The sequence below is a fragment of the Salmo trutta genome, chromosome 2 (genome assembly GCF_901001165.1).
Source record: "Salmo trutta chromosome 2, fSalTru1.1, whole genome shotgun sequence".
NCBI lineage: Eukaryota > Metazoa > Chordata > Actinopteri > Salmoniformes > Salmonidae > Salmo > Salmo trutta.
Window position 1 is genome coordinate 22,535,780 of NC_042958.1, and position 15,238 is coordinate 22,551,017.

Genomic DNA, 15,238 nt, shown 5'->3' on the forward strand with positions numbered 1-15,238 from the left:
GAGAGAGACCTTACTGAAAAACCATGTGATGATATTTCACATGAAGTTTCACATGTGGATTTTCACGTATTCACATAAAATGTCACATGTTAAATCATGTGAAACAATGGTTTTGGAACACTTCACATGTAATGATATTTCAAATGAAATTTCACGTGGATATTTTTCACATGATATTTCACAGGTGATGCCCTGCATAAAAAATAAAACATTCATTATGATGTCCTCGGAACGTCACGTGGTCGCAGTGTTTTCAACATACATATTCGACACATGATTACGTTGTTTATGTTTATTTATACTGTAATTATTATTCAACATGTCCTCATCTGGGATTTGAACTTACAACCTCTTGGTTCATGGCATTTCGATCTTCCTGCTATGTCACCATGTCGGTGTCAATAACTCATTTCACCTGTATTCCAACACTTTGGTCAAAAATACAAATTGCTGAAATAAGTAAATGAAATCAATGATGAGAGAATAAACCGATTAACTGAAATAGCAGTGCAGATGGCACTCTTTTGCTAAGTGCAGACATGTATTATAGGTAATGAATCTGTAGGAGACTTCTGAAAATGAAAACTTTGTGGCGCATCAGAAAAATCAGGGTACCTCAAATCCAGAGGTTGTGAGTTTAAATCCCAGGTGGGGTCATATTGAAAGGTCAGCACTAAGTGATCATGCCAAGTGTAATCATGTTGACAAAAGATGTTTACACTATTTTAGCTGAACAGCGTACCACCTACCTTAAAACACCCATATCATTTCATTGCCTCCCCAAAAAACACATGTGAAATGTTTCCCATGTGAAAATCTAATTTCACATGTGAAATCGCATTTTCCCATCTTTTAAATTAGAGTTCACATGTTAACACCACCTTTTTGCATGTGAGGGGAATAACATGTTTTAAATCTTTCATATGTGAAAATTAGAATTTTCATTTTCACATGTGAAAACCTAAATCTCACATGTGGAATTTAATTTTCATGTGAAAAACTTAGTGAAAATCTAACTTGAAGTTTTACATGTGAAAATGTTCAAATTTTGTCAAATGTGTAGTTTCATGGTATCACTTGTCGAAAATGTGGGTCCTCATGTCGTCACATGTGCTTCACATTAGATCATGTTTTCACGTGCTCAATGTTTTCATATCTGTAGTTTCATGTTATCACTTGTTGCTTTACATGTTGTCACGTTTTGACCTTCATTTCATCTAAGATCACATGTAACATTCATGTGGTTTTTCCATAAGGGAGAGAGAAAGAGCAGGAGGGTAAGAGAGATGGAGAGAGAGAAGGAGAAAATAACATTCAATAGGCAGAACATTCTGAGAAATAACTCTGCTCACACAGAATATGTCAGATACTGTATGTAATGTGTATAGTGGTATTGACCAATCTACTGGACAGTTGTGCCAATGATAAGATATCCATACCGTGTCTCCTCAATGTACACAGACTCCAGGACTGAGGCTGCATACTCCAAGTTCTTCTTGAGGTCGACGACGGACGCCTCTCCTCGTTCCAACTGTTTCACCAAGCATCGCAACCTGGAGAAAGGCAACAAAAACACATCTCATGAGTTTTCATGCTTTTACAGTTGCAGGCACTAAAAGTTAGACTGTGCCACCGTATTGGCAAAACAATTGCCGTAATGCGTGTGTTTTTATGCATGTGCTATTAAGCGTGGCTTATTTTTCAAAATTAAGTGGACTTGTTACATCACACACTACCCTGAAAAAGAGCAATAGCATACATTAATCCCACTGTCCTGTGGCTGAATACTGAAACTACTCAGGCCATGATGACTACATTAAAAAAACTGTTGTCCTGAAAGTAAAAAGGCATATGTGGATCAAAATCCTATTTGGTTATGGTAAAGGTAGATAGAGATCTACATTTAGACAGTCACCTGGTACACCTCCATGTCACACCCACCAATGGCACAGAGACAGCAGCTTCACTACTAGCCCTGTGCTAACTATGCTTGTAAAATATTAACAAAACATGATTAAACAATGAATTAACGTGTTTGACACCTTACTGAGGAGGGATGTGAAGGTTCGAGTAACTGGTAGGTGAACAGAATATTTGGTCAAGTTAAATAAATAAGGAAGGATGCTAGGTTAACTAAGGAGAGAGGAAGCTATTCAGCTGTGTATTCATGCATGCCACACTGTTGGCTGGACATGCAGTATGACACACACACACACGCAGATCTAACAGCCAATAGAGGCCTGCTAGCCAAAGCCCACTCTGCCAGAGTCTAAATCCCAGCAATCACAAGAGCCAGCCCAGTCTGCCCTGATACAACATGCCACAGCTGCTTTCAAATGGCACAAATGCCCAAGTCACAGTCCATTTGTATAGACATGTAGGTTTTGTAAAAGGAGACCTCAGGCTAGGATTCAATCCAACACAGATTAACACCCTGCACACAGCAATAGACTTTTAAAAGCAATTTCCCCGACATTCACGAGATCACGTTCACTGTAAATGCTGAGGATGTCAGTTCAAGCTGAAATCAAGCTGAAATCACAATTAACCATCAACCACAGCGTAAAGGTCTTTTTTTCAGAATTTTTTCAAATCCTGGTCTCTTTCCAACAACTCCTAACCCTGGTGTGCTGGCTGAACTCTAAGCTATTTGATATACAAGTCAATAATATAGGGAAACTAAGGAGAATAGAGCAGAGATCTGAAGGGGTATTTCATGCTTTTTAAAAGAGCAAAATCCCATTTAATCAGAATGCCCAGCCAAGAACACCGAGGTCAGAGGATACTGATCACCTCATCAAAACAGCACCGTAACTATCATACAGTTGGATGATTGACCGATTGTTGTTAGGGTGACAGCGGTCTACACTGTCATCGCTACAATCCACAGGTCCTCTGAGATTATTTCTAGTCTTTCTCATCCTCTTGGATTACACAGGCTTGTGAACTGGCACTCAGACAGGGGAAAACACTAGGAAGACCCACATACACACACGCACACGCTGACGCACACACATACACAAACACACACCAGCTGACATGAAAGAAAGAAATTGCCTGGATAAAGAAAAAACTAAATTGGAACTACAAAGAGCAAACAGTGATAATCGTGCTGCAAACAAAGCCCAGTAAACAGCAGCTCAGGTGTAAAGCAGAGAGCTGATTGGTATTTACAGCAGGAGCATCTGGGAAAGCAGTATGTGACACTATAATAACTCTTCCTAGGTAGACTAAAGATTAGCTCCCGCTAATGACTCTCACCTCTACACACCTCTGCTTGATTATTGCACTGACTGTGTGTGTGTGTGCGTGTACGTGCGTGCGCGTGTCTGAATGCATGACTGTGTTGTGTATCTATTTCTTCATGCGAAATGTGATTGTGAATACGGGTGAGACTTTTTATATGCATGCTGTACTGTCTCTGCAGTTTTTAGGTGTGTGTTTGTACTGTATGTGAGTGTGTACAGGCTAGTCTCATGGACTAGACGTAACATAGTAAATGTAAATCCGAGACATTCCATTTGGTATGAAATGTTACTTTTGCTATGGTTATGTTTGCTATGGTTAAATAAGACAGAAGGTTACTTAAGGTAAAAAGGTAAAAACAAAAGCAGGGGTGGGTGGGTCAACGTATAACGTGAATATCTGGCAACCTAAAGTTCGTGTGTTCGAATCTCATCACAGACAACTTTAGCATTTTAGCTAATTAGCACCCTTGCAACTACTTACTACTTTTTAGCTACTTTGCAACTACTTAGCATGTTAGCTAACCTTTCTCCTAACCCTAATCTTAACCTTAACTCTAACCTTAACCCTCACGTTAGATTTAGCCACCTAGCTAACGTTTTGCACAACAAATTGTAATTCGTAACATATCATAGCTATTGCAAATTCGTAACATATTGCACATATTACAATTCGAAATATATCATACCAGTTGTAATTTGTAACATATCACATGAACATTAATACATAGCATAGCAAACTTCACATATTCTACTAATTTGAGTGGCCCAGATGTTTCATCTGCCCCTGAGTCCAGGTTGGTGTGTATCTGTGCTTTGTGACAGCCGGTCTGTTGACATCGTCAATGTCGCTAGTTTGTAGTCACACCTTCATAATAAGTATGACACAATGTCATAAGTGTAAGGGTTTATACGTCGGCTCTGGTGATGAAAGCAGAATTTGTGTTTGAGTGTGCACGCTTAGGCTCTAATGTGTGAGTGCGAGTGCATCAGAGTGTAATTGTAGGTAAAAGTGTCTGTGTAAATGCATGACTAATATGTGAGCACATGAGCACAATGTGTGTTTTAAGTGTGTCTGTGTATGTCTGTGTGTGTTTGTTAGCGAGTGTGTGGGGCACACATGGGGACAGGTTTGACCCAATTCTTCCCACAGCTGCTTGGGCCACACAAGGTACAAACAGACGGGGGAGAGAGATGAAGGGTGAAATCACAAATACACTACTCCATGGATTTAACTGTGTTGTTATTCACTTCTCCTGCCATTACAGGAGAAGAAACCAAGAGGAATATTTGAACCTCCTAGTCATTACACTCCTATTTGATCTGGGGTAGAAAAGGTAGCGCTTGTGGCAGAATAATCCGTAAGGTCACAGTAATTTGGTATGATAAACCTTTTAGCAAATATGGAACATATCTATCTATCATGGTTCCACTTGTCAGCAGAGGGCGGCAGAGACCGTCCTAGATACATTAACGACACTCAGGTGTGTCCTATTTACTCATTATGATTTTCCTGTCAAAAGAGGTGTGCTTTCTGTTTTCCTTTGCAGAAGCTTGAATTGTTTACTGTGTGGTTGTTTTCTGAGTTAGTTTTCGAGACATAGTGTTTGTTGTTTTTTTCAAGTGTACTGTGATCCTGCGGCTACCGTTTCTTAGTAAAGTATTATGTTAATCCTTAACCACTGATTCCTCATCTGGTCTCTTCTCTGCACCTGGGTCCAACCACACCACGTCACAATATCTAGATGAAATTACATGAATTGCCCTATTCACTGTTCTGTAGGAAAACACTGGGTCAAGTCCATAATAGGTTGACTGAACAACCTACTGTTAGAGAACCTGACTCCCAGACACAGTTGTTTGAATCCATTTTACCCCCGGAACACGGTGGAGATTGGAGAACATAGCAACAGAAACAATGACACCATAGACTCTCCGGTTCTTTCTTAGCAACATGAAACAGTCTGAGGTCTATCAAAGAACTCCACTCTGTTCTGGATGGGCCACGGAACATACACAAGCGCGCACACACACACACACCTCGACAAAATGCTTTTCACTAGTCCTCATATTTATATACTCTTTTTTACCCTGGTGGAATAAGTTTACCGGTTTTATAATTTTACCGTTAATAAAATTCACCCACACAAAGGAAAAAGGACATGGTGTTTTAATGATGATATTGAAATCAGCCAAGCGTCAAAAACCTGCCTTTCCCTCTCTATCTCCCAGAGGATTCCCGTCTGCTCTCTAGCAGACAAACACATAATCAATGAGTCATGTCAATGTCATCCCATTAAATGATTACAGTTTCCCAGAAGCCTCTCTGATTGGGAAAGATAAGAGGGAAAATTAGATGGAAAAGGCAACAGGCGATAACTACAGAGGAACCTGCAACTGAACAATAACATGACCTTTCAATAGTGAGAAGGGTTATCATGTGAATATGAATTCATCCTATATTATTGTACCTCATCACTAGTCATAGACACCTGTTCTGAGTACTGTGGATGTGTTTCAAATGGCACTCTATTCCTTTCAGCCAGATCACCCGTGATCCAAGGCGATATTCGACGTTCGTCCGGGTCCGCAGGACGTTGTGAGATGCCTTCAAAACCGGCCACTAGGGGCATCTGTGAGCACTATTACCATCAAGTAGGGTTGCGGCTTGCTAGGGAGTTGTGGATGGGGATCGCAAATAGGCGTAAGCCGCAAGCTATGGCTCAGAGGGTTGTTTTAATTTTTTTCCGTAAACCGCGAGCTCTGGCTCCGAGGATTGCGTATTCAATCCCAGTGCTAGGCAGTCTTTTTATTTGGATTGTTTTAACCCTATCCCAAACCTTAACCCTTACCTTAACCATTCGGAATGAACGCCTAAAATTAACCATCAAAATTCTAAGTTTATAACCCCGACGGGAACTGACCTTCCACAGAGTTGCATTATTTTTCAAAGACGCATAGAGCCCTGAGTTGATTATCCCTTTTAAAATGCTCTAGAATGCCCTTCAAGCTAATCAGATAGGAGTACTCAAAAATACCATGGTATTAGACAAAGTAAAGAATGTCATTCCACATGTCATTCCGAGCTTAAATAGTATGCCTCAACCCATTTTCTCTGCAAAATGCTTTGATGGTCAACAGAGCTGATCATGGACTTTTGGATCTCAGACAAATGGAATTTCTATTATTTTGTAACTAATTACAGAATACAGTTCACTGATACACTTATTCACAAGAGTGAATAAGTGTATCAGTAAAGCCTGAGTCACCTTCGATGCTTAGACATAAGGGAATGTACATGAAAACAGTATACAATAAGTGTACTGGAAAATGTATTGGTGCCTCTGCATTAGCATTATAAATGACAACATCTTCTGAATTGTATGTATTGATCAGACATTTATTTGACCAGACATTTACTATAGGCAAAAATGTATCAACATGAACACACTGAGAAATAAGAGACATCATTTGACATAAAACATTTTTTATTAGATCCATAAGCCTAATACAGGTACCACAGTGTGCAGGACCCATTGAGGAGACAAATCCAGATAGGCTTCCTCCTTGTCAGGCCTCTCACAATGAGCAGATAGGGGTCCTGGGATGGATAGCTCGCACAGCTTCCCCACATACGGCGCTGGATCCAGGAGCCTGTCTACGTAGCCTGTAATGTTTTTGAAAAAGTAAATATTTGTTAAATGGGTAGTGAATTGAATGTCCTTTTATTTACTGTTCTGAGTTACGATGCTATCAATTCGATGATGAAGTGATCTATTCATTCTACAATGTGTTTTCTGATGTTTCTGAGGTACTCAATTTGAAATATGCTATACTTGGTTGTGCATTTTTTGTGTGTGACTGAAATGCTCGACTGATGCAATGAATAGCAACGTTGGGTCTGTCTTCACAGTCTTGACAGCATATCCCCCATTCTTTGCCTTGGGAAAGCTGATTTTGTATCACAGCATTCCTGCTGCGGTGGTTGCCCGGGAAGCTGTGCAGACAGAATAGATGTTGAATTTTCTAATTATAGCTTGGTCTATCATTACAGCTTGGTGTAATGAGGTGGAAAGTGAAATAATAATATTTATGTTGGCAGTTCTAAGACTCAATGTAGGGGCTTAGGGATGAAAGAACAAAAACCGTATAGTGACTATCAAGTGTGTTACAGAAAATATACCATTCACCAGTCAAAGCAGCCATAGCCACAGTTGCATTATCTAACGTTAGCCTCCCAATCCCGCCAAAATGTTGGCTACCGTGTCAGCCTCTGATACTTAACGTTATGGTCAGCGCTAATGTCAAGTATGATACAAGGTTAGCTTCCTGGCAAGACCCATCAAATGTTCTCCTCAATTGATAAAGCAACTTCACTCGAAATGTGCGCGGCACGCGCTTGACATGATCATCATTTTCAGTGCAGCCTGTCCACCCGAAATGAAAAGCAGCCACTGCTGTCAGGGTGTCTTCATCTTTCGGAAAATAGTGTAAGGTTCATTTTACACTATGGCATCTAGTCAGAACACACTTTTTCCGACATGCTGGTAAGTAGCTTGCTAGCTAACATTCACACCACAGACGAAAGGTTACCAGTATCTTTGGTCATACGTTCTGCTTGAGCTAGCTATTAGTAGCTGGCTTACGGTTTGTAAACAAAGCCAAAGCAAGGAATAGGCGCACGTGATGACAGTTTTAAGGTGGTACATATTTAAATTAGTTAAGATGATATGATGCTACCATTGGTGTATTACATTTCCGGCTTTATGTGACATTGCATAAAGCCGGAAGCAAATCCTTGGTAATGCCTGCCTCCTGAATCCAAGTGTTTGACACAGGGGGAGGGGACAAGCAACTTTATGATTCAACTTTATCAATGTATCAGCTACAGTCATTGTTCATACTTGGGTACCCTATTTTGAACTAGTTTCATCCAAATATCATCCAATTTGATGAAAAATATGATTTTCATTGTTCGGGACCTTTAAGATTGATATTCCACTTATTATTAAACAAATTTTGTCAAACATTTGAAGTACATGGAGGGAAAGACAAAGACTTGTTCATTACGGCTACTCTTTTATATTCAGGCCCACTTTCAAAACACACACGCACACATGCACACACACACCACACATGGTATTAGACATCTATATCCCTCCTGTCATCTCACCTCAAGGCATATGAAAGAAGGAGTATTAAAAATATCATCTTGCTTTGAGTGAAAGAAGAATGATCACAGATAAAAGAACAAAAACTCTCTCCAGTGTTTTATCTCTCCACAGTACCCTGGGTGTGTGTGATGTCTGTCTCTGATTGTATATGCAGTGTGTGTGTGTGTGTGTGTGTGTGTGTGTGTGTGTGTGTGTGTGTGTGTGTGTGTGTGTGTGTGTGTGTGTGTGTGTGTGTGTGTGTGTATGTATGTGTTTGAGTATAAGTGCATGCCTGTGTGTATGCATTTGTTCGTCTGTGTGTGTGCGCGTGAGTGCTTGTGTGAGTGCACATATGTCCTAGCATGCACATTGTCTCTGTATCGATCGTATCCAGCAGTAAAGTGTCACACCAGAGCCACATGACTGGCTGTGTTTGTAGGCCACTTGTCTCTAAGTAAGGCTGTGATTACCTTTTACTTATAGATTTCACTAGGCTCCCCCCTGCGTAAGAGTTATTAACATGCAAGCCATGGAGCCGAGCAACAAGACGGTGCATATTTGACCATCCAATAAAGGTTTTCCAATAGTTTCATTAAATTAATATTGATATTTCAAATAACCTCCAACCCGTGTAACAAAGGGCTCAATTAATTCCGTACTGCCGAAGTTCAGTGCTAAAACACATTTGAAATTTAACATTAGAAGCGCCAAGTAAGTCATTATGACAGCATATGAATTTCAAATTGAAATATCTCTGCCATTTTTAAAGTCATGCCGCCCTCCGTCCTTGACGTTTCCTAAATAAGTATATTGAACACATGCTTGTTGTTAGAATTTCACTATCACAAACAGAATTTGTGTTATATGCAGTGTCCAAATTTTTTGGGGGGGCGACGTAATTTATTTCCCCCCTCATTCACCACCAGTCAACCTGCGCAGCTGATGATGGTCCATAGAACCTACACCATAACTATTTCTAAACTCATTTCACACATATATTAAATATTAGCCTAAAGACAAGATTAAATTGATAATAGTCTGATGGATGACAGTATTATCAATTGTCAAATTGTCTATACTCTCGTTCAAGATGGCGGCAGGGCAGTTCAGCTGAGCGTGTTGTGTGTCTCTATGATTGTTTGTTTCAAGTGTTACAAGTGTTTATTAGCAAAACCGTCATAGGCTGTGAGATTTGTCATTGAACAACACTGAACGCAAAAATTGTGAGTAAACCACACAGTGACGGTGAGAAGGAACTGGGATTCAGACTCACATTATCCACTACAACTTTCTACCATCACATCAACCACATACTGCCGATTTTCACCTGTGTGTATTGCAGCAAAGACCGTGTTAACACCCTAGTCTGCTGCTTCTACACGAGGAGACAGTGTTGGGGTGGTGCCCTCCCTGAAAGCCATGAGAGGACATATCTGTGCTGTGACAGACAGTCTAGATCAATGGTTCCCAACCAGGGTTACTAGGACCTCTGAGGGTACTTGACCTGTCCACTCCTGGTACTTGAGAAGACTCATAAGACCATAGGCCTATTGGTAAAATGTACACGAGGGTGTACTTCAGAGGTACTCTGGGCAGAGCAAAATTCACTTGGTGGTACAGTAACCAAAAAAGGTTGGGAACCACTGGTCTAGACGCGCTGGGCTGACTAGCCTTGGATACTCCTTGATGGGCAGGTTCTTCACCTGTGTTCTGCCAAGCTACAGGGGTCCTCACCTGCCTTGCTGTGCTGTGTGATGGAAGCCGGAGGTCCGTATCTGCGCTGTGAAGGAAGTAGATGCACTGGGCTTGTTTCATCAGTTCAGCTGTTGAGGCTACTACAGACTTTCATTGTAGCCAATGCTGGACAGGTTCCATTTTACATCGATACAGTGCGATCCATGTGCGCTGCTGGCCAGAGAACTGATCTCTCTGCTGGCCTGCCTGCTCCCCATCTGCCTTGGTCTGTCTCTCCCATTCTTGTACGGAGCTTTGCTCACCTACATCATACGCAGACATCACTGAATTTTTAGTGATCAGCGGTTGGACTATTTGATTAGTGACTCTTAGGGAAATAAACAAACATGTTGCTGTTGTTCATTTTGCTGTTGTCTACTCTTGGCTTTTACAATGTTGGCGATACTTTTAGAGCCCGTTGCTCTGTGAATGAGGAAATATATGACTGTTTCTCCCTCGAGTTTTGTGAGAAACCACACGCTTGCTCCGGAAATGCACGTGAGAACTACGCACATTTCTCCCAAACAATATGGGAGAAATCGGACTATTGCACTTACATATCCGGACTGTTCTCTTGGTACTTAACCATGTCTCTGGACTTTACACATCTCCTGAAATATGTGGAGTTAAAGACTCTGGTGACTATGGATTCTTGTTCAAGTGCTGTCTATAAATCCAAATGTTGTAACCCCTGATCTAAACTTGCCGTTATCTTGCTGCTTCTATTGTCTGGAAATGTGCAATCTAACCCAGGTCCTGCCATTCTTACCCCTGCTGAATTAAGTAGTCAGAGTGGCCTGAAGTTTTTGCATATGAATGTAAGAAGTCTTCTGCCGAAGCTTGTGAATATATGGATAAAAACTGATGACCATGATGTATTTATGCTTTCTGAAACCTGGCTCAAAAAATCTATTACAGACAAAAATATTGTCATAAATGGTTACAATGTTTTTCGTACAGATTGTAAATCTAAGGGTGGTGGTGTTGCTGTATGCGTAAAAGACAAGTTCTCGGTGGTCGTTATGACTTCTGTTACTAAACCTAAGCAATTTGAATATCTGTCTTTGAACCTAAACCTCGGCTCATCTTTAAATATTGTTGTATCTTGTTGTTATAGACCTCCATCTGCTACTGTTGGCTCTCTGGATTGTATTTTCAAATTGTTATCACAGAATGTCAATTCTGAGTTTGTCCTGATGGGTGATCTGAATCAGGACTGGTTAACATCTAGCTCTGATCAACTCAAGATTCTATGCAATACCTATAATCTCACTCAGATTGTCAACAGTATAACTAGGTTGAATATAAAATATCCTCTGAAATCCTCTTTGATTGATTTGATCATAACCAATACTCCTCATCGTTTTAATGCTTCTGGTATTTTTGCAAATGACAAAAGTGATCCCTGTGCTATTGTCTGTGTGAGAGATTGTAAAATTCCTAAGAAATCTCCACGTGTCATTACGAAAAGAAACTGGAAGCGGTTTGATATTCAAGGTTTTTTACATGATGTATCTAGCATTGAATGGAATAGAATGGAATTAATCACTGACGTTGAACTAGCCTTTTCTTACTTCCACAACGCATTCCAGGATGTATGCTATAGGCATGCCCCTTTAAAAAAAATCAGGATTAAGGGCAGAGAGAACCCTTGGTTTACTAAGGAACTTACTAAAATCATAAGGGAATGAAATGCTATGTGGACTAAAGCAAGAGGGACTGGTTCAGCAGATGATTGGATGGCTTTTAAACGTCTTCGAAATATGTGTGTGGCTATGATCCGTAAATTTAAAGCAGACCACTACATGAAATCTACTTCAGATAATTTAAATAATCCATCCAAATTTTGGCAAGTAGTGAAAGGTTTGGAGTGTAAAAAAGATACACAGCTTCCCAAACAATTGTTGGTAGACACACAGATTGTAACTGAGAGAACCTCCATTCTGAAAGCCTTGAGTCAGCTTCTTTTTTTTTTTTAGATGCAAGCTGTTTATTTGAAAAGGTCAAAGGTATAATTGAGCCCCCTATGAATTTACCTGACACCCCTGTGCACTCCTTTACCAGGTTCTCCTTTTTCATCCTTCTCTGTTTAAGAAGTGCGTAAAGCCCTGAAAGAAATTGATGGGAAAAAATCCCCTGGCCCTGATGAACTAGACCCCCGTCTCCTACACCTAGCTGCAGACATCATTGCTCCCCCTTAACATGTATTTTAACCTTAAGCTTGATGTTAAGGAAATCCCCAAGTTATGGAAATCTGCTTTTGTACTGCCTCTCCTGAAAGGTGGAGATCCTTCGCTACTTGACAACTATCGGCCCATATCAACGCTGTCTGTACTGTCAAAGGTACTGGAGTCCTTAGTTAGTAAGCAGCTAAAGGCCTACTACCAAGAAAACAACATCTTAAATGGAATGCAATCAGGTTTTAGGTCTGGCCACAGCACTGTCTCAGCAACATTGAGGGTTTTAAATGACATCCACTGTGCTCTTGATAAGAAGTTACATTGTGTGTCTGTCTTTATTGATTTGTCGAAGGCATTTGACACCGTGGATCATGCTGTGTTAGTGCAAAGGTTAAAATGTTGTGGAATAAGTGGTCATCCTCTAGATTGGTTTATAAATTACCTATCAAATTGTACACAATGTGTAATGGAGGATGGTTGTAAATCTGAGTCCATAGAGGTGTGCACAGGGTTCTATTTTGCACCCACTGTTGTTCATTTTGTATATCAACAACATTGGGGATCTTATTGAAACAGCGGATGTTCATTTTAATGCAGATGATACTGTTCTTTATTCAAGTGGTAGTAGTTTATCTTTAGCTTTTGAAAATACCAAAAGAACATTTAACATAATACAACAGAATCTGTATGGTTTAAAGCTGGTTCTAAATTTGGGTAAAACAAAATGCATGGTATTTTCAAATGCCAGGCATGTTACTAATCATGTCATTGCTACATTGGATGGACATACTATAGAGCAGGTCAAAGTGTACAAATATTTGGGTGTGTGGGTTGATGACAAGCTGAGCTTCACTGTGCATGTAGAGAACTTGATAAGGAAGCTCAAGCTGAGAATAGGTTTTTATTTTATTATTATTTTATTACTTATTTTATTAAGGCTTGTTTTTCTTTGGAGGCCAGGAAGGAGCTGGTACGATGTACATTATTGGCAGTTTTAGATGTTAGTGATTTATAAGGCCATATTGGGTAAAATGCCATTATATCTCTGTTCTTTTGTAATCGGGTCGGTAAATAAATATAAATTACGGTCCCATTCTCATTTGCTTCTAACAGTACCAAAAATTAGAACAGGTCATGGTAGAAATAGTTTTAGTTACTCAGCTCCGTGGTCCTGGAATTCTCTGCTGAACATTTAAAAATGTAATGATCTAGTTTTGTTGGTGGAGTTTAAACACTTGATCGATGTATATATCATAGAAGAGTGTAATTGTCTTTAGGACAGCTGTTTTTTAGTCAAGACTTTTGTGTTTTTTAACGTAATATGTAATTGTTGTACTGTAAGTGTGTTTATAGTTTTGTTTAATGTTGTGTTAGTGTATGTAAGTTGTTTTGTCTGAAACGTTGTTCCCCCTGCTGCTATTGGACCAGGTCTCTCTTGGAAAAGAGATGTTATCTCAGTGAGAAAAACCTGTTTAAATAAAGGTTAAATAATAAAATAAACCAGGATACTCCAGCCGGGAAGACTCTCCAAATCAAATCAAATCAAATCAAATGTATTTGTCACATACACATGGTTAGCAGGTGTTAATGCAAGTGTAGCGAAATGCTTGTGCTTCTAGTTCCGACCATGCAGTAATATCTAACAAAGTAATCTACCAATTCCACAACAACTAACTTGTACACACAAGTGTAAAGGAATGAATACGAATATGTACATAAAAATATATAAATGAGTGATGGCCGAACGGCATAGGCAAGATGCAGTTGATGGTAAGAGTACAGTATTTACATATGAGATGAGTATTGTAGGGTATGAAAACATATAAAGCAGCGTTGTTTAAGATGGCTAGTGATACATTACATCAGGATGGCAAGATGCAGTAGATGGTATAGAGTACAGTATATACATATGAGATGAGTAATGTAGGTTATGAAAACATTATATAAAGTGGCATTGTTTAAAGTGGCTAGTGATACATCTAATTACATCAAGATGGCAAGATGCAGTAGATGGTATAGAGTGCAGTATATACAAATGAGATGAGTAATGTAGGTTATGAAAACATTATATAAAGTGGCATTGTTTAAAGTGGCTAGTGATACATCTAATTACATCAAGATGGCAAGATGCAGTAGATGGTATGGCGTACAGTATATACATATGAGAGGAATAATGTAGGTTATGTAAACATGATCTAATACAAATAATATAAAGTGGCAAGTGATAAATTGATTACATCAATTTTCCCATTATTAAAGTGGCTTGAGTTGAGTCAGTATGTTGGCAGCAGCCACTCAATGTTAGTGATGGCTGTTTAACAGTCTGATGGCCTTGAGATAGAAACTGTTTTTCAGTCTCTCGGTTCCAGCTTTGATGCACCTGTACTGACCTCGCCTTCTGGATGTTAGCGGGGTGAACAGGCAGTGGCTCGGGTGGTTGCTTTCCTTGATGATCTTTTGGCCTTCCTGTGACATTGGGTGGTGTAGGTGTTCTGGAGGGCAGGTAGTTGCACCCGGTGATGCGTTGTGCAGACCTCACTACCCCCTGGAGAGCCTTCCGGTTATGGGCGGAGCAGCTGCCGTACCAGGCGGTGATACAGCCCGACAGGATGCTCTCGATTGTGCATCTGTAAAAGTTTGTGAGTGTTTTTTGTGACAAGCCAAATTTCTTCAGCCTCCTGAGGTTGAAGAGGCGCTGCTGCGCCTTCTTCACCACGCTGTCTGTGTGGGTGGACCATTTCAGTTTGTCTATGATGTGTACGCCGAGGAACTTAAAACTCTCCACCCTCTCCACTACTGTGCCATCAATGTAGATAGGGGGCTGCTCCCTCTGCTGTTTCCTGAAGTCCATGATCATCTCTTTTGTTTTGTTGACATTGAGTGCGAGGTTATTTTCCTGACACCACACTCCGAGGGCCCTCACCTC

At 40.1% G+C, this 15,238-nt stretch overlaps 1 protein-coding gene across 4 annotated transcripts in view; it reads right to left on the reverse strand.

The window, feature by feature from the left end:
- pde1ca (phosphodiesterase 1C, calmodulin-dependent a) overlaps positions 1-15,238 on the reverse strand; it is a 169,584-nt gene that overhangs the window by 51,529 nt on the left and 102,817 nt on the right. For all 4 annotated transcript variants that reach the window (XM_029698701.1, XM_029698718.1, XM_029698726.1 and 1 more), the window contains one exon: positions 1,440-1,553. In XM_029698701.1, coding sequence (XP_029554561.1) covers positions 1,440-1,553 — 114 coding nt within the window. The remainder of the gene's footprint in view (positions 1-1,439; positions 1,554-15,238) is intronic.